This window comes from Telmatherina bonti (genome assembly GCF_933228915.1).
Source record: "Telmatherina bonti genome assembly, chromosome: 22".
Classification (NCBI taxonomy): Eukaryota; Metazoa; Chordata; class Actinopteri; order Atheriniformes; family Telmatherinidae; genus Telmatherina; species Telmatherina bonti.
Window position 1 is genome coordinate 1856664 of NC_136631.1, and position 20638 is coordinate 1877301.

Here is a 20638-nt window from a genome sequence, read left to right on the forward strand (position 1 = left end):
TTGCACTTGAAAATAAAAGGCAGGACTAATCTTTGTTTGCCATCATTACCCAAACTTGTGTGTGTATATATGTGGAAAACAAATTATCTTAAGAAAAAAATATTTGGACCATCTGGAAGTCATTTTTTCAAAACTCAAAAATCTAGTGCAGACGGTCGTCTTGAAAGTTTGAGTTTTCTGATCTTTTTCTATTTTAAAATTTGCTCCTCTTCCTCGATACTGCTCCTCCTCCTCATGTGTAATGCACTTCCTTATGTCTCCTCGTCATTACATCTTGCATCTCTTCCTCCACGCTGCTCCCCCTCTTCACATCTAATGCTCCTTACGTCTCCCTCTTATGTTGATTAACATTGACACATAACCATCTGTGACAAACGACGTGCTGACGTTGCGGTAACGTATTGTGTCATTTCCTGTTTTCCTAGCGTGTGTCACTGCGGATTGCTACGAGCCGTTGGCTCCTTTAACTTCTTTCTAACTTCTATCTATTGTTAACCAACCACTCACTTTAGCGCACAATATCTTCCCAAACCACTGTTCTATATATTGCATTTATTTTTGGGATCTTTGGCTTTCTGTTTACTGACTTAAACAGCTCAAGCACTCGGTTTTAGCATGGCTGCTAGCTCTCTTCCCACACCCCGGTCCCCTGCCTTTTCTTGCTCGGTGTGTCTGATGTTTAGCTACTCCTCCGCCTCCTTTAGTGATAACGGTAGGTGTATTAAGTGTAGCAGCTTGGCAGCTTTGGAGGCGAGGCTCTGCGAGTTAGAAGCCCAGCTCCGCACTCAGTTAGGGAAGCAGTTAGTCAGCAAGCCCCCATTAGCCAGTGCGGAGCTACCAGCCAGGGCAGCTAGTCCACCTAGCCGTCCCTCAGCAGTTCCCGCGCAGCCGGGAGCCGAGGCGGGCTGGACGACGGTCAGGCGGAAGCGTAGCCCCAAACCAAAACCCACTGGCCACCACCGACCTGTTCACGTTTCTAACAGATTTTCCCCGCTCGGCGACACACCCGCTGAGGCAGAAACCCTGATTATAGGTAGTTCCATAGTCAGAAACGTGGCTCTAGAGACACCGGGGACCATAGTCAAATGCATTCCTGGGGCCAGAGCGGGCCACGTCGAATCGTATTTGAAACTGCTGACTAAGGCTAAACGTAAATACCGTAAGATTGTAATTCACGTCGGCGGTAACGACACCCGATTACGCCAATCGGAGGTCACTAAAATTAATGTTGCTTCGGTGTGTAACTTTGCCAAGAGCATGTCGGACTCCGTAGTTTTCTCTGGTCCCTTGCCAAATTTAATCAGCGATGACATGTTTAGCCGCATGTCATCCTTCAACCGCTGGTTGTCTAGGTGGTGTCCCGATAACAACGTGGGTTTTATAGATAACTGGAGCGCTTTTTGGGGAAAGCCTGGTCTTATTAGGAGAGATGGCATCCATCCCACGTTGGATGGAGCCGCTCTCTTATCCAGCAATATGGACTCTTTTATTAGTCAGCTAAATTGACAACTCAGGGTTGGGACCAGGAGGCAGAATTGTAGTCCTACACACTTTTCTGCAGCTTCCCACCTGCCGCCGCCCACCCAAAACCCCATTCCGACCTTATACAACTCCCCAGCAGTAAGAATTAAACACAAAAACACTTCTGGGGTTAATCGTGAAAACCTCATAAAAATAAAAACAATGGATCTAATAAAATCTGAAAATAAGACAATAAAGTGTGGCCTACTGAATATCAGATCCCTCCCATATTAAGTCTTTATTAGTCAATGACTTGATAGGTGATCACCACATTGATTTATTCTGTCTTACGGAAACCTGGTTACAGCAAGAGGATTATGTTAGTATTAATGAAGCCATGCCAGCTAACTATTTAAACTTTCACATTCCTAGAACTACAGGCAGAGGAGGAGGTGTTGCAGCTATTTTTCAGTCAGAACTTTTAATTAATCCTAAGCACAAAACTAACTATAAATCCTTTGAATTCCTGACATTAAATTTATCTCATCCAAAATGGAATCCAGAGAAACCACTCCTTTTAGCATTAGTGTATCGCCCACCTGGACCTTACTCCGAGTTTCTGACCCAATTCTCTGATCTCTTGTCTGAGTTAGTGCTGACTACTGATAAGGTCATTGTACTAGGTGATTTTAATATTCATGTTGACCATGAAAATGATAGTTTAAACATTTCCTTTAGCTCTATTCTAAACTCAATTGGGTTTTCACAAAATGTCCATGGAGCCACTCACTCTCATGGTCACACTCTTGATCTGGTTCTAACATCTGGTATTGAGACTGATAAGCTCAAAGTATTTCCTCAAAACCCTGTCTTGTCCGATCACTTCTTATTAACCTTTGAATTCACTTTATTGGATTACTCACTGACCAAAAATAAATTCTACTATAGTAGATGTTTATCAGACAATAATATTACAAAATTTAAACAATCAATTGAATCAATTTTTCCCCTCTACCATGTGTTAGCATGACTGAGAGTCCCCCTTTAAGCCTTACTCCTGCTCAGATTGATCAACATGCTGATACTATAACAGCTTCAATGCGTACAACCTTGGATAATGTTGCTCCCCTAAAGAAGAAGAAATTAGGTAAGATTATGAAGGCTCCCTGGTTTAATTCCCATCTTCGAGCTCTAAAACAGGCGTCAAGGCGTTTGGAAAACAGATGGCGATCATCAGGACTAGAGGAGTCTCACTTAACCTGGAAAGAAAGTTTAATCGTATACAAAAAAGCCTTACGTACGGCAAGAACAGCTTATTATTCATCATTGATAGAGGAAAACCAAAACAACCCTCGGTTTCTTTTCAGCACTGTAGCTAGGCTTACTAGGAGCCGGAGCGCTGTGGAGCCATGTATTCCTTTCTCACTTAGCTGTGATGATTTCATGTATTTTTTCAGGAATAAAATTGATACTATTAGAGATCAAATTCACAATACTCTTCCTTCTACCTATAATGTTGAGCCTGTTGTGGTCTCCGAAGCATCCTTAGAACCAGGATCTGACTTGTGTCTAAATAGTTTCTGTCCTGTCCAACCCTCTGCATTAACTAAAATAATAGCTTCATCTAAACCATCCACCTGTATCTTAGACCCTCTCCCAACGAGCCTCTTTAAGGACATTTTCCCTTTAATTAATACATCACTACTAAATCTTATCAATATGTCTTTAGTGACAGGATATGTACCACAATCATTTAAAACTGCTGGAATCAAGCCTTTACTTAAAAAGCAATCTCTGGATCCAGAGGTGATAGCAAATTATAGACCTATATCTAACCTCCCGTTTATGTCCAAAATTCTGGAGAAAATAGTTTCAGCTCAGCTACATGCCCACCTGAGCAGAAATAATTTATGCGAGGAGTTTCAGTCAGGATTAGAGCTCATCATAGCACTGAGACGGCATTGGTGAAAGTTACTAATGACCTTCTTATGGCCTCAGACAAAGGACTTGTGTCTGTACTTATCTTGCTTGATCTTAGTGCTGCATTTGATACGGTCGATCATAACATTCTGTTACAAAGACTAGAACAGGTGATTAGAATTACAGGTACAGCGTTAAGCTGGTTTAAATCATATTTATCTGATAGACTTCAGTTTGTTCATGTAAATGACAAGTCCTCCTCACAAACTACAGTAAGTCATGGAGTTCCTCAAGGTTCTGTACTTGGACCAGTACTCTTCACGCTATATATGCTCCCTTTAGGCAAAATTATTAGACAGCATGGAATAAACTTTCATTGTTATGCAGATGATACTCAGATATACTTATCCTTTAAACCAGATGAAACAAATCAGCCCAATAGGCTACAAAATTGTCTCATAGACATAAAGACTTGGATGTCTAGAAATTTTCTCCTCTTAAACTCAGATAAGACTGAAGTAATTCTCGTTGGATCTGAAAAACTCAGAGCTAAATTTTCCAGTTTTGTAATGAACCTGGATGGCATTACTTTGGCTTCCAGTGCTACAGTGAGAAACCTTGGAGTAATATTTGACCCTGACCTGTCCTTTGGCCCACATATTAAGCAGGTTACTAAAACAGCCTTCTTTCATTTACGTAATATAGCCAAAATTAGGGACATTCTGTCTCAGAGTGATGCAGAAAAACTGGTTCACGCTTTTGTTACTTCGAGACTAGATTACTGTAACTCTCTATTACTGGGCTGTCCTAAATATGCCCTGAAAAGCCTTCAGCTGATCCAGAATTCTGCAGCCAGAGTCCTGACCAGAACCAGCAGGAGAGATCATATTTCTCCAGTTTTAGCCTCTCTTCATTGGCTGCCTGTTGAATCTAGAATAGAATTTAAAATCCTTGTCCTTACATATAAAGCCCTCCACAACCAGGCACCACTATATATCAAAGACCTCATTGTTCCTTATATACCAAGCAGAGTACTTCGTTCGCAGACTGCAGGCTTACTTGTGGTTCCTAGAGTCTCAAAGAGCCGAGCAGGAGGCAGAGCCTTTGGTTATCAGGCCCCTCTCTTATGGAATAAGCTCCCAGTTAGTGTTAGGGAAGCAGACACCCTCCCCACCTTTAAGACTAGGCTGAAGACTTATCTTTTTGATAAGTCCTATAGCTAGGGATGGTTAGCATCCCTTAGTTATGCTGCTATAGGTTTAGACTGCTGAGGGACATTTCCTGATACACTGAGCTTCTTTCTCTTTATCTCTCTCTTTTATCCCCCCCTCCCCCCATAACAGTGTTGCATCATTAACATGTATGTCTCCTGTCTCAGCAGGTCTCCCTGGCCGGGAGTAGCAGTTCCTGTTGTCTGTTGTCTTTCTGTCCTCTTCCCCCCACACAGCAGAGGCAGATGGCTGCCTGTCCTGAGCCGGGTTCTGCCGGAGGTTTCCTTCCTGTTAAAAGGGAGTTTTTTCCTTCCCACTGTCGCCAGTGTGCTTGCTCAGGATGGGAGACTGAGTTGGACTCAACTCAATCTGTTGGTTTCCTTATATAGGCTGTTATGAATTGGCCTTCATTATGTTTTCCCCTCTGTCTGTAAAGCGTCTTGAGATGGCATTGCCGTGATTTGACGCTATATAAATAAAGTTGAATTGAATTGAATGTCTCCTCCTTCCCCTTATATCTCACCAACGCTTCTCCTCCATGTTCCTCTTTCTACTCCTCCATACTGCTCCCCCGCATGTGTAATGCTCCTCCTTATGTCTCCTCGCCATTACATCTTGCATCTCCTCCTCCTCCATGCTGCTCCTCCTCCACCATTTTCTCGCTGTCAAATCTGAACTTCCAGTTTCCATAACAAGGAGATGAATGAAAGCAGGAAAATTCAAATTAACATGAACACCCATTTCCAAACGCGAGATGTCTGCTGATCATAATGGACAGATCTATAAATCATCTTAATGTATGAGACATTTATCATACATGTAAGCTGACACACATGTTTCCATTGCTCAGGTGAATACACAGTCATGACGGCTCTTTTCCACCTGAAGAGGAAGATCGGTTACTTTGTCATCCAGACCTACCTGCCCTGCATCATGACCGTCATCCTGTCCCAGGTCTCCTTCTGGCTCAATCGGGAGTCCGTCCCAGCCAGGACTGTGTTTGGTGAGTCTCTAGACCCCATATGGACCCAGACCAGGTCTCCTTATACCCTAAAGCAGAGCCCAATCAGACCCTACATACTGGCTTTCCTTCCAGGTGTTACTACAGTCCTCACCATGACGACGCTCAGCATCAGTGCTCGTAATTCGCTGCCTAAGGTTGCCTATGCGACAGCGATGGACTGGTTCATCGCCGTCTGCTACGCCTTCGTCTTTTCTGCCCTGATTGAGTTTGCCACTGTCAACTACTTCACCAAGCGAGGCTGGGCCTGGGATGGGAAGAGTGTCGTCAATGACAAGGTAAAGCCCGGGGCGGGGGGGACCAGAACCAGATACCATCCATTGACATGGGAACCAGATACCGTCACATGGGACAGAAACCAGATACCGTCCCATGAGACAGAAACCAGATACCGTCCCATGAGACAGAAACCAGATACCGTCCCATGAGACAGAAACCAGATACCGTCCCATGAGACAGAAACCAGATACCGTCCCATGAGACAGAAACCAGATACCGTCCCATGAGACAGAAACCAGATACCGTCCCATGAGACAGAAACCAGATACCGTCCCATGAGACAGAAACCAGATACCGTCCCATGGGACAGAAACCAGATACCGTCCCATGAGACAGAAACCAGATACCGTCCCATGAGACAGAAACCAGATACCGTCCCATGAGACAGAAACCAGATACCGTCCCATGAGACAGAAACCAGATACCGTCCCATGAGACAGAAACCAGATACCGTCCCATGAGACAGAAACCAGATACCGTCCCATGAGACAGAAACCAGATACCGTCCCATGGGACAGAAACCAGATACCGTCCCATGGGACAGAAACCAGATACCGTCCCATGAGACAGAAACCAGATACCGTCCCATGAGACAGAAACCAGATACCGTCCCATGAGACAGAAACCAGATACCGTCCCATGAGACAGAAACCAGATACCGTCCCATGGGACAGAAACCAGATACCGTCCCATGAGACAGAAACCAGATACCGTCCCATGGGACAGAAACCAGATACCGTCCCATGGGACAGAAACCAGATACCGTCCCATGAGACAGAAACCAGATACCGTCCCATGAGACAGAAACCAGATACCGTCCCATGGGACAGAAACCAGATACCGTCCCATGAGACAGAAACCAGATACCGTCCCATGAGACAGAAACCAGATACCGTCCCATGAGACAGAAACCAGATACCGTCCCATGGGACAGAAACCAGATACCGTCCCATGGGACAGAAACCAGATACCGTCCCATGGGACAGAAACCAGATACCGTCCCATGAGACAGAAACCAGATACCGTCCCATGAGACAGAAACCAGATACCGTCCCATGAGACAGAAACCAGATACCGTCCCATGAGACAGAAACCAGATACCGTCCCATGAGACAGAAACCAGATACCGTCCCATGAGACAGAAACCAGATACCGTCCCATGGGACAGAAACCAGATACCGTCCCATGAGACAGAAACCAGATACCGTCCCATGAGACAGAAACCAGATACCGTCCCATGAGACAGAAACCAGATACCGTCCCATGGGACAGAAACCAGATACCGTCCCATGGGACAGAAACCAGATACCGTCCCATGAGACAGAAACCAGATACCGTCCCATGAGACAGAAACCAGATACCGTCCCATGAGACAGAAACCAGATACCGTCCCATGAGACAGAAACCAGATACCGTCCCATGAGACAGAAACCAGATACCGTCCCATGAGACAGAAACCAGATACCGTCCCATGAGACAGAAACCAGATACCGTCCCATGAGACAGAAACCAGATACCATCCCATGAGACAGAAACCAGATACCGTCCCATGAGACAGAAACCAGATACCGTCCCATGAGACAGAAACCAGATACCATCCCATGAGACCAGAAGCAGATAGCTCCATTGAGACTGGAACCAGATAACATCCCATGGGACTGGAACCAGATAACATCCCATGGGACTGGAACCAGATACCATCCCATGGGACTGGAACCAGATACCATCCCATGGGACTGGAACCAGATAACATCCCATGGGACTGGAACCAGATAACATCCCATGGGACTGGAACCAGATAACATCCCATGGGAGATGTCGTATTTTAGGTAACTCTGAACTAAAAGATTAAAAAAAATTGAGATTTCAGGAAAATGTTCCAACATTCTGTCCATCCATGACCAGCAGCAGTAAAACACCAGTAGAACCAACATGGTTGCAGTCATAATATTTCAAGTAAACTCAAATTTTAAATAAGGCCTTTATTTGTATGTTCACTAAACTCTAGCCCTGCAACACAACACAACCTACTCGCCACCCTGATCAAATCAGAATTAACTCCTTTTGAACCTGAAGCTCTTCCCCTAACTGAACACTTCCCAATTATCCGTTACATTACATTACAAGTTACATTTGTTCTACACAATAAATACACATACACATACAAAAATATTCCCTAATGGAGATGCATTTTAACAACCCCAATATCACAATAATCACTCTAGAACAGGGAAAAATAAAGACAATATGCCGTGTGCGGCGTTTCAGTGTGGCACTTGACGATGATGTCACTGCCGTATTGCGACACACATCGATGTCTTAAGCGCCATGCGGACGTTGCCTCGGTTTACCCACATGACCAACCAACATGGCGACCCACGGTAAGCAAAACAGCACATTCATAGCAGCATTAGCGTGAATATCAGCTGTGCACCTCTAATAACATGCTGATGGCAGGTAGAATGTCGGGAATGTGGTTGCAAAATCACACTGCTGCTGTGTCGCAGGTGGCATACTGGTCCTTGGGACAACCACCTGGTAAGTACCAGTGTGTGTGTGTGTGTGTGTCTTTGTCACAAGGTCAATGTGTGTATATGTGGACATGCAAACACACAGATACACACATACACATACATACATGGTTGGTGCCTTCTGTGGCCGGTGGCGGCTCTTTGGTTAGTGTCACTGAGGGCTCTGGCTGTTGAGGCCGCTGCCCCTGGCTTGTCCTGGCCTTCGAAGACCCCGGGCTTTGGAGGCGTACCTAGATAAGATAAGAGTTAAGATAAGATAAGACTTTATTTATCTCACAGTGGAGAAATTCACTGTTACATAGGCTCTCAGAAACAACAAGGAGGGTGCAAATAGTAATGAAAGGTGCAAACAAAGTAGATAGTGCAAATAGGTAGTGAATAATAATAATAAAAATAAAAATATAACTAAAATCCACTACGAGTTAAAAAAAAATCTAAAGAACAAGCAAAACGAGCAAAATACCATAGACAATGCACATTAAAGATGTGATATACAATATATATATAAAATATAATATATATTTATTTATAAGATATATACATCTGTCTATACATACGAGATCTATACATCTATACATCTGCATCTGCACTATTTCCACAGTGGAGTTGTACAGTCTAACAGCTGTGGGTATGAAGGACCTGCGGTAGCGCTCCTTCCTGCACTGAGGGTGTCCAAGTCGCCCACTGAAGGAGCTGCTCAGCTCCTCTACAGTCTGGTGCAGTGGGTGAGAGCTGTTGTCCATGATGGATGTGAGTTTGGCCAACACCCTTCTCTCCCCCACCTCCTCTACAGAGTCCAGTGGGCAGCCCAGGACAGAGCTGGCCCTCCTGACCAGCTTGTTAAGTCTCTTCCTGTCCCGCTCTGTGCTGCCCGGGGCCCAGCAGACTTCGGCGTAGTGGATAGCAGAGGCTACTCCAGAGTCATAAAATGTCCTGAGCAGAGGTCTGCAGACTCCGAAGGACCTCAGTCTCCTCAGAAGGTGGAGGCGACTCTGACCCTTCTTGTACAGGGCATCAGTGTTGTGAGACCAGTCCAGTTCATTGTTGAGGTGAACACCCAGGATTCTTAAAACTGTCCACTACCTCAATGTTCTCCCCCTGGATGTTCACCGGTAGGTGTGGTAATGTCCTCCTGGATGTTCACCGGTAGGTGTGGTAATGTCCTCCTGGATGTTCACCGGTAGGTGTGGTAATGTCCTCCTGGATGTTCACCGGTAGGTGTGGTAATGTCCTCCTGGATGTTCACCGGTAGGTGTGGTAATGTCCTCCTGGATGTTCACCGGTAGGTGTGGTAATGTCCTCCTGGATGTTCACCGGTAGGTGTGGTAATGTCCTCCTGGATGTTCACCGGTAGGTGTGGTAATGTCCTCCTGGATGTTCACCGGTAGGTGTGGTAATGTCCTCCTGGATGTTCACCGGTAGGTGTGGTAATGTCCTCCTGGATGTTCACCGGTAGGTGTGGTAATGTCCTCCTGGATGTTCACCGGTAGGTGTGGTAATGTCCTCCTGGATGTTCACCGGTAGGTGTGGTAATGTCCTCCTGGATGTTCACCGGTAGGTGTGGTAATGTCCTCCTGGATGTTCACCGGTAGGTGTGGTAATGTCCTCCTGGATGTTCACCGGTAGGTGTGGTAATGTCCTCCTCCTGGATGTTCACCGGTAGGTGTGGTAATGTCCTCCTGGATGTTCACCGGTAGGTGTGGTAATGTCCTCCTGGATGTTCACCGGTAGGTGTGGTAATGTCCTCCTGGATGTTCACCGGTAGGTGTGGTAATGTCCTCCTGGATGTTCACCGGTAGGTGTGGTAATGTCCTCCTGGATGTTCACCGGTAGGTGTGGTAATGTCCTCCTGGATGTTCACCGGTAGGTGTGGTAATGTCCCCCTGGATGTTCACCGGTAGGTGTGGTAATGTCCTCCTGGATGTTCACCGGTAGGTGTGGTAATGTCCCCCTGGATGTTCACCGGTAGGTGTGGTAATGTCCTCCTGGATGTTCACCGGTAGGTGTGGTAATGTCCCCCTGGATGTTCACCGGTGGGTGTGGTAATGTCCTCCTGGATGTTCACCGGTAGGTGTGGTAATGTCCCCCTGGATGTTCACCGGTGGGTGTGGTAATGTCCTCCTGGATGTTCACCGGTAGGTGTGGTAATGTCCTCCTGGATGTTCACCGGTAGGTGTGGTAATGTCCTCCTGGATGTTCACCGGTAGGTGTGGTAATGTCCTCCTGGATGTTCACCGGTAGGTGTGGTAATGTCCTCCTGGATGTTCACCGGTAGGTGTGGTAATGTCCTCCTGGATGTTCACCGGTGGGTGTGGTAATGTCCTCCTCCTGAAGTCGACCACCATCTCCTTCGTCTTACTGGTGTTCAGGCACAGGTGGTTGCGCTCACACCAGTTCACAAAGTCCATGATGACCGATCAGTACTCAAGTTCGTTTCCCTCCAACACCCGTCCCACAATGGCGGAGTCGTCAGAGAACTTCTGTAGATAGCAGCTGTCCGTGTTGTAGGTGAAGTCCGAGGTGTAGATGGTGAAGAGGAAAGGTGAGAGGACTGTGCCCTGAGGTACCCCTGTGCTGCAGACCTCTGACTCACAGCCACACAGCCGTACGTACTGTGGACGGTCAGTGAGGTAGTCGATGGTCCAGGTAGCGAGATGTCCGTCTACTCCCACGTCCTCCAGCTTCCCTGGAAGCAACGCCGGCATGATGGTGTTGAAGGCGCTGGAGAAGTCGAAGAACATGACCCTCACAGCGCAGCCGGTGGTCTCCAGGTGGGTGAGCGCCCGCTGCAGCAGGTAGATGACGGCGTCTTCTACCCCGATGTTAGGCCTGTAGGCAAACTGCAGCGGGTCTAGTGAGGAGCTCACCACGGAGCGGAGGTGCTCTAGGAGAAGCCTCTCCATGGTCTTCATGAGGTGGGAGGTCAGGGCGACAGGTCTGTAGTGGGCTGGTTCCTTAGCGTGTGCTGTTTTAGGAACCAGGACCACACAGGAGGTCTTCCACAGGACCGGGACCTTCTCCAGGCTCAGGCTCAGGTTGTAGATGTGGCAGAGAACCTCACTGAGCTCGTCCGCACAGGTCCTCAGCAGCCTGGGAGTGATACCATCTGGTCCTGGAGATTTCCTCTGCTTCAGTCGCCTCAGCTGGTCTGACATGAGGGAGAGGAGGGAGTGAGGGGGGACTGGGGTGGACTGCAGAGGGAGAGGGCTGGAGGGCGGCTGGAGACAGTCTGTGTGGGTGTGGGGCAGGAGCGGTCAGGTGAAGCTGGTAGTGGTCCAGGGAGGGGGGAGGTGTCCCCTGGACTGGAGACATGTGAAGAGGGACCTACCTAGTGCCGATGGTGGCTCACCTTCTGGAGGGTAGGTCACTTTCCTCTGGACCTAAATCCCCAGACCCCGCTCCTTCTCCGCTCTCCATCACACACAGGCAGGGTGTTGGGCATGTTGTTCTAGGTGGTGAGAGAGGACATGAAGGTGGTCTTGATCGCTGCACCCATTATCGGCTTACCTCCCAGTTTTAATTACACTTAGTCATCACAACACAAAAACACTGACAACTCCTGGACACGTTTTTGGGGGGCGGGCCATGCAGTGTACGGTGGGTGGGGCTGCTTAGGCGGTCCCTCTCCCAACACGGTGGGGTTACTTCCCCTCAATATTAATTGCAAATAATGCACACTTCATAATTATTAGTGGGTTCTTCTGCGCCCCTATTTCCCGGGCTTTGCCGACGGGGGCATTTCAGGTGGGGGAGGAGTACTGTCTTAGACAGTGTGTTTGGGGGGGTCTTGGTGCCTGGGGAGCGTGGCTGGTGCATTGGGGTGCGGCCTGGCTGTTGCTCGGTTGGAATCTGGGGTTCCTGGCTCTCTGTAGGTGTGGGCTGTGCCATCTTCCTAGGGGACGTCGGGGGCTGCTTTCGGGCTCCATGGGGGCCTACTCTCTGTCTGCCCTGGGCAGCCGGTGACTCTGGCTGGGGGGCCGCCTCCTGAGTGGGCGCATGGCTGGCTCCGAAGTGGAGCGGTTGGGGTTTGTGGGGCTGGTTGCCAGCTGCCCGGGTCTCAGGGTTCTCCTGGCCTGCATGTGTGGGCGGGATCACATTATTTTGGTGCAGGCTGCACAGTGGCATAGTGGTTAGCACTGTAACCTCACAGCAAAAAGGTCCCTGGTTCAATCCTTGGCTTGGGCTGTGTGGAGTTTGGTTATTGTAAATTGCCCATAGTATGTATAATATGCCCATTTCTAGATTGTGCCATCTGATGGCAGCAAATTGTAGTGGCTCTGACTTGCTATCTTGATTTTTTTCAAGTCAACTTTATTTGTACAGCGCCATTTCACAACAATGTTGCCACAGGACACTTTAAATACACATCATTTCAAGCCAATTCATACATATCCTATAATAGAAACCAACTGATTGCATCCATTCATGACTTGGATCCAATCCCCCATCCTGAGCTGCACGAGGCGACAGTGGGAAGGAAAAAACTCCCCTTTAACAGGAAGAAAACCTCCGGCAGAACCCGGCTCAGGGAGGGCAGCCATCTGCCTCGACTGGTTGGGGTGGAGAGGACAGGAAAGACAGATCAACATGTACAACTGCACTTATTCAGGAAGACCTGCGGAAAAAAGGAGAAATAAGTTAGAGACGGCAATATTGTCATATATTTATACATTAATATATTAGAGAAATAGAGCGAGTTACTTCTCAGTGCATCAGGTAACATCTCCATTGCTACATAAGTAATGGATGGCTAGACTCTACCATGTGTTAGCATGACTGAGAGTCCCCCTTTAAGCCTTACTCCTGCTCAGATTGATCAACATGCTGATACTATAACAGCTTCAATGCGTACTACCTTGGATAATGTTGCTCCCCTAAAGAAGAAGAAATTAGGTAAGATTATGAAGGCTCCCTGGTTTAATTCCCATCTTCGAGCTCTAAAACAGGCGTCAAGGCGTTTGGAAAACAGATGGCGATCATCAGGACTAGAGGAGTCTCACTTAACCTGGAAAGAAAGTTTAATCGTATACAAAAAAGCCTTACGTACGGCAAGAACAGCTTATTATTCATCATTGATAGAGGAAAACAAGAACAACCCTCGGTTTCTTTTCAGCACTGTAGCCAGGCTTACTAGGAGCCGGAGCGCTGTGGAGCCATGTATTCCTTTCTCACTTAGCTGTGATGATTTCATGTATTTTTTCAGGAATAAAATTGATACTATTAGAGATCAAATTGACAATACTCTTCCTTCTACCTATAATGTTGAGCCTGTTGTGGTCTCCGAAGCATCCTTAGAACCAGGATCTGACTTGTGTCTAAATAGTTTCTGTCCTGTCCAACCCTCTGAATTAACTAAAATAATAGCTTCATCTAAACCATCCACCTGTATCTTAGACCCTCTCCCAACGAGCCTCTTTAAGGACATTTTCCCTTTAATTAATACATCACTACTAAATCTTATCAATATGTCTTTAGTGACAGGATATGTACCACAATCATTTAAAACTGCTGTAATCAAGCTTTTACTTAAAAAGCAATCTCTGGATCCAGACAAAGGACTTGTGTCTGTACTTATCTTGCTTGATCTTAGTGCTGCATTTGATACAGTCGATCATAACATTCTGTTACAAAGACTAGAACAGGTGGTTGGAATTACAGGTACAGCGTTAAGCTGGTTTAAATCATATTTATCTGATAGACTTCAGTTCGTTCATGTAAATGACAAGTCCTCCTCCCAAACTACAGTAAGTCATGGAGTTCCTCAAGGTTCTGTACTTGGACCAATATTCTTCACGCTATATATGCTCCCTTTAGGCAAAATTATTAGACAGCATGGAATAAACTTTCATTGTTATGCAGATGATACTCAGATATACTTATCCTTTAAACCAGATGAAACAAATCAGCCCGATAGGCTATAAAATTGTCTCATAGACATAAAGACTTGGATGTCTAGAAATTTTCTCCTCTCAAACTCAGATAAGACTGAAGTAATTCTCGTTGGATCTGAAAAACTCAAGAGCTAAATTTTCCAGTTTTGTAATGAACCTGGATGGCATTACTTTAGCTTCCAGTGCTACAGTGAGAAACCTTGGAGTAATATTTGACCCTGACCTGTCCTTTGGCCCACATATTAAGCAGGTTACTAAAACAGCCTTCTTTCATTTACGTAATATAGCCAAAATTAGGGACATTCTGTCTCAGAGTGATGCAGAAAAACTGGTTCACGCTTTTGTTACTTCGAGACTAGATTACTGTAACTCTCTATTACTGGGCTGTCCTAAATATGCCCTGAAAAGCCTTCAGCTGATCCAGAATTCTGCAGCCAGAGTCCTGACCAGAACCAGCAGGAGAGATCATATTTCTCCAGTTTTAGCCTCTCTTCATTGGCTGCCTGTTGAATCTAGAATAGAATTTAAAATCCTTGTCCTTACATATAAAGCCCTCCACAACCAGGCACCACTATATATCAAAGACCTCATTGTTCCTTATATACCAAGCAGAGTACTTCGTTCGCAGACTGCAGGCTTACTTGTGGTTCCTAGAGTCTCAAAGAGCCGAGCAGGAGGCAGAGCCTTGGGTTATCAGGCCCCTCTCTTATGGAATAAGCTCCCAGTTAGTGTTAGGGAAGCAGACACCCTCCCCACCTTTAAGACTAGGCTGAAGACTTATCTTTTTGATAAGTCCTATAGCTAGGGATGGTTAGCATCCCTTAGTTATGCTGCTATAGGTTTAGACTGCTGAGGGACATTTCCTGATACACTGAGCTTCTTTCTCTTTATCTCTCTCTTTTATCCCCCCCCCCCCCCATAACAGTGCTGCATCATTAACATGTATGTCTCCTGTCTCAGCAGGTCTCCCTGGCCGGGAGTAGCAGTTCCTGTTGTCTGTTGTCTTTCTGTCCTCTTCCCCCCACACAGCAGAGGCAGATGGCTGCCTGTCCTGAGCCGGGTTCTGCCGGAGGTTTCCTTCCTGTTAAAAGGGAGTTTTTTCCTTCCCACTGTCGCCAGTGTGCTTGCTCAGGATGGGAGACTGAGTTGGACTCAACTCAATCTGTTGGTTTCCTTATATAGGCTGTTATGAATTGGCCTTCATTATGTTTTCCTCTCTGTCTGTAAAGCGTCTTCAGATGGCATTGCCGTGATTTGATGCTATATAAATAAAGTTGAATTGAATTGAATGGCTAGACTACCCATAACTATAAGAGCAATGAGCAGAACCTGGACAGTTGGGTCCCGTACATGCAGACTCCAACTCAGGAGATGCTCATATCCTAACTATAAGAATCATGGAAAAGGAAGGTTTTCAGCTCCATCTTAAAGGTGTGGAGGGAGTCTGCCTCCTGAACCCACGGTGGGAGCTGGTTCCATAAGAGAGGAGCCTGATAGCTAAAGGCCCTTCCTCCCATAGGACTCTTTGAGACTCTGGGAACCACCAGTAAACCTGCAGTCTGAGAGCCAAGTGCTCTATTTGGAATATATGGAACTATAAGATCTTTTATGTACAATGGAGCTTGGTCATGGAGAGCTTTATATGTGAGGAGAAGAATTTTAAACTTGATCCTGGATTTAACAGGGAGCCAGTGTAGAGAGGCTAAAACTGGTGAAACATGATCTCTCCTGCTAGTCCTCATCAGAACCCTCGCTGCAGCATTTTGGATCAGCTGGAGACTTTTCAGGCCATATTTGGGACAACCCATAAATAAGGACTTGCAGTAATCCAGTCTGGAAGTAATAAAGGCATGGACTCATTTTTCTGCTTCTTTCTGAGACAAGATGCTCCTAATTTTTGCAATATTACGCAGGTGGAAGAAGGCGGTTCTAGAAACCTGTTTTACATGTGAGCTAAAAGACAAGTCCTGGTCAATAATGACTCCAAGGTTTCTCACAGTGGTACTGGAGGCCAGATTAATGCCATCCAGATTAATTATATAACTGGATCATTTTGTTCTAAGTTTTTCAGCCCGAAGATAACGACCTCTGTCTTGTCTGAGTTTAAAAGGAGAAAATTCAGAGTCATCCAGGTCTTGATGTCTGTAAGACATCTTTGTAATCTAAGAAACTGATTGGTTTCATCTGGCTTCATGGAGAGGTAGATCTGAGTGTCATCCGCATAGCAATGAAAATTTATACCATGCTGCCTGATGATATTTCCTAAGGGAAGCATGTATAATGTGAAAAGTATTGGTCCAAGTACAGAACCCTGAGGAACTCCATGACTTACCCTGGTGTGTGAGGAAGACTCATCATTTACATTTACAAACTGAAATCTATCAGATAAATCTGACTGGAACCAGTCTAATGCGGTCCCTTTAATCCCAATAACATGTTCCAGCCTCTGTAGCAGAATATTGTGATCAATAGTGTCGAATGCAGCACTGAGATCTAAAAGAATGAGTCCAGACAGAAGTCCTTTATCTGAGGCCACGAGAAGATCATTAGACTTTCACCAGTGCTGTCTCTGTGCTATGATGAGCTCTAAATCCTGACTGGAACTCTTCACGTTGGTTCTGCTCAGATAGGAACATAGTTGGGTTGAAACTGAGAATTTTAGACCAGAAGGGGAGATTAGATATTTGTCTATAATTAGCTAAAACTCCTGGATCCAGAGTTAGTTTTAAGCAACGGTTTAATTACAGCTGTCTTAACATATTGAGGTCCATATCCTATTAATAGAGATGTATTGATCAGGTCCAGTACAGATGTATTGATTAAGAAACATATTTCCTTGAATAATCTGGTTGGGATGGGGTCTAAAACACAGGTTGAAGGTTTAGATGAAGCTATTATGTTGGTTAAAGCCTGTTCCATCCTCCACGAGAAACAAGAACTGAGTTCTTGTTCTCGAGGCTGCAAGAACAAGAAAAAACATTTTGTTCGGCAGGTCCATCCATCCTCCAGGAGAAGCAGGTCTGCAGCGGGGAGGGATAACCCGGTTGTTATCTCCGCCGAGGGGGTTGTTTTCCCGGCGTCTTTTCGCTCAAGATAACTTAAAAGGTTATGGAGGGATTTTTATAAAGAGTTGTTGCAAATGTAAAAATGAAGAAGTGATTAAATTCTGGAGGTGATCCGGATCACCGTTTGGATCCAGGAATGTTTTAAAAGGATTCTTTAACATTGTGCTTGGCGGAGGTTTCTGCTCTCCGCGTGATTTTCTAGTTTCATATTTAAGCTTCGTCCGCGGCGGGGCGGATCGTGCACGCGGCGGGGCGGATCGTGCACGCGGCGGGGCGGGTCGTGCACGCGGCTGGGTCCGAGTGTTTTAATGTAAAAATGTTGGTACTTTCTCACCACCTCGATCAGCTGTTTTATCAAAACAATCCGTTTTTCCGGCAACAGGAAACACACGGAAGCAGCAACTCCACTTCCTGCTTTCTCTGTGTTAACCACACCCACCTCACATGTCCGACCAATCACACCATACTTCTTGGGGCCCCACAAGAAAAAAGTTCTGCAGCCCGGTGTGTCAAGAACTGTCCTCAAACACGTCCGCGAGAACAAAATGACGCCATTTTCTTCTCGGAGCCTCGAGAACAAGGAAAAAGTTCTGGCTTCTTGTGGAGGATGGAACAGGCTTAACTCGGAGAGCTGTACAGGCAAGAAACGGTCCAAATGACCATCAGCTTCTAAAGACGTCTCTAAGGCTGCTGCAGATGAAATAACATTAGTAGTGTTCAGGTTATTACTGATTTCCTTCCTGATAGAAACTATTTTGTTTCCAAAGAAACTCATAAAGTCGTCACAGCTGAGGTTGAAAGGAATAGATGGCTCAACGGCACTATGGCTCTTAGTCAGTCTGGTTCCAGTGCTGAAGAGAAACCTGGGGTTGTTCTTCTTCTCCTCTATCAATGATGAATAATAAGCTGTTCTAGCCACACGCAAGGCTTTTTATACACTATTAAACTTTCTTTCCAGACTATGTGACACTCTTCTAAGCCAGATGAACGCCATTTTCTTTCCAAACGTCTTGATGTCTGTTTTAAAGCTTGAAGCTGGGAATTAAACCACCGGGCCGCTTCTTCTGACTGGTTCTCTTCTTCTTTAGAGGAGCAACATTATCTAGTGTTATACGCATTAAAGCTGTCATTCTAGCAACACATTCATGGACCTGTGTTGGAGTAAAGCTCGGATGGGTGTTTCCTGTCAGGTTAACACATGGTGTTGGAGGAAATACTGCTGAAATAGACTTCTTACATTTGTTAACAACACTATCTGACAAACATCGACTAAAATGAATTTTCTTCTCAGCCCTTGTGTAGTCAAGTAAAGTAAACTCTAAAGTTATTAAATGATCAGACAGAACAGGGTTATGAGGAAAAACTGTTAGTTGATCACTTTTGATGCCACATGTCAGAAGAAGATCCAGAGTGTGACGATGAGAATGAGTCGATCTGTGGACATTTTAGGAAAATCCAATTGAACTTAATATAGAGTTAAAGGCAATGGTTAACTGTCCTGTTCATCATCAACATTGATGATGGGGTTGAAGATGCCATCATATACCTGCTCCAGAGAGCACACTCTCATCTGGACCATTCAGGCAGCACTCTGAGGGTCATGTTCTTTCATTTCTCAGTGCTTTTAATACCATTCAGCCTGCTTTGTTATGTGAGAAGCTCCATAAATTCCAGGTGGATACCTCCACAACCACCTGGATCTATGACTACCTCACAAACAGACCCCAGTTTGTGAGACTGAAAGGTTGTGTGTCTAAGATGGAGGTCAGCAGCACTGGTGCACCACAAGGAACTGTACTCTGGCCATTCCTCTTCACTCTGTACACCTCAGACTTCCAGTACAACTCTGAGTCCTGTCATCTGCAGAAATACTCTGATGACTCTGCAGTTGTGGGGTGTATCAGGGATGGACAAGAAGCAGAGTACAGAGAACTGGTCAGTCAGTTTGTTAAATGCTGCGGTGACAATCATCTCATATTAAATAGCAGCAAAACAAAAGAGATGATTGTTGACTTCAGGAGGAAGAAGAATAAACAAAGCACTGTTTCCATCCTGGGAGAGGAGGTGGAGGTGGTGGAGGAATACAAGTATCTTGGAGTTCAGCTGGACAACAAACTGGACTGGAAATGCAACACTGACTACATCTACAAGAAAGGTCAGAGCAGACTGTACTTCTTAAGGAAGCTGAGATGGTTTAACGTCTGCACCAAGATGTTGCATATCTTCTATAAGTCTGTTGTGGAGAGTGCAGTCAGCTTTGCAGCATCTGCTGGAGTAGTAGCATCAGAACCAGAGACTTGAAGAGAATCAACAAACTGATCCAGAAAGCTGCTTCTGTGCTTGGAGTAACTCTGGAGCCGCTGGAGCTGATTGTCCAAAGAAGAATGCTGCACAAGCTGATGAAGATGATGGAGGATTCTTCACACCCTCTCCACAACACAGTGATGAAACAACAAAGTGTGTTCAGTGAGAGGCTTCTTCAGGTCCCATGTAAGACTGAAAGATACAGAAGATCATTCCTGCCAGCAGCCATCAGCCTCCGGAACAAGACCTCCTTTAGTTATTATTATTATATACTACAATATTTCCCTTTGGGGATTAATAAAGTGTTTTTAATTTAATTTAATTTAATTTAATTTCATAAGTGTGAGTGGTTGTGTGTCTCTGTGCGTCCCTGCGATGGACTGGCAAGCTGTCCAGGGTGTACCCAGCCTTTCGCCCAAAGACAGCTGGGATAGGCTCCAGCTTCCAGCCACCCTGAATTGGACTCAGCGGTTGGGATAATGAATGAGTCAGTTTTTGGTGCTCCTGGCAGTTGATGGATCAGTCCTCTGCATGGGGAATATGAATCTAAGGTTGGCTTGTTTGTGTATTTGTGTGTCTGTATATCTGTTTATCCAGGCAAATGCATATGTGTGTTTTTCTTTTTCTTTCTCTTTCTGTCTCTCTTCTATCCTTGCCGGTCCGATCCAGCAGTACAAACGCTGCATTACACACAATTATGCAAAATACATAGAGAAATAGAATAATAATTTAGAAAATCAATAAAGCATTATACTAGTAATGCTCCCCTTAGCAAAGTAAATTTGCTCAGCAGAATACAGCATCCAGACCATCATTCTGCTGTTTCAATGCTGGACAAGACACACAAAAAAAGAAACTGACATACACATACATATACTTTTATATACATATATGTATAAACAAATGTATGACTACACACACACACATATTCATATATGAATTTGCATATATTCAA

At 45.5% G+C, this 20638-nt stretch overlaps 1 protein-coding gene across 1 annotated transcript in view; it reads left to right on the forward strand.

The window, feature by feature from the left end:
* gabra2a (gamma-aminobutyric acid type A receptor subunit alpha2a) overlaps window positions 1–20638 on the forward strand; it is a gene marked incomplete at its 3' end in the record, with an annotated part of 67049 nt that overhangs the window by 42096 nt on the left and 4315 nt on the right. Inside the window, exons 6-7 of the mRNA XM_079261956.1 lie at window positions 5443–5595; window positions 5689–5891. Coding sequence (XP_079118082.1) covers window positions 5443–5595; window positions 5689–5891 — 356 coding nt within the window. The remainder of the gene's footprint in view (window positions 1–5442; window positions 5596–5688; window positions 5892–20638) is intronic.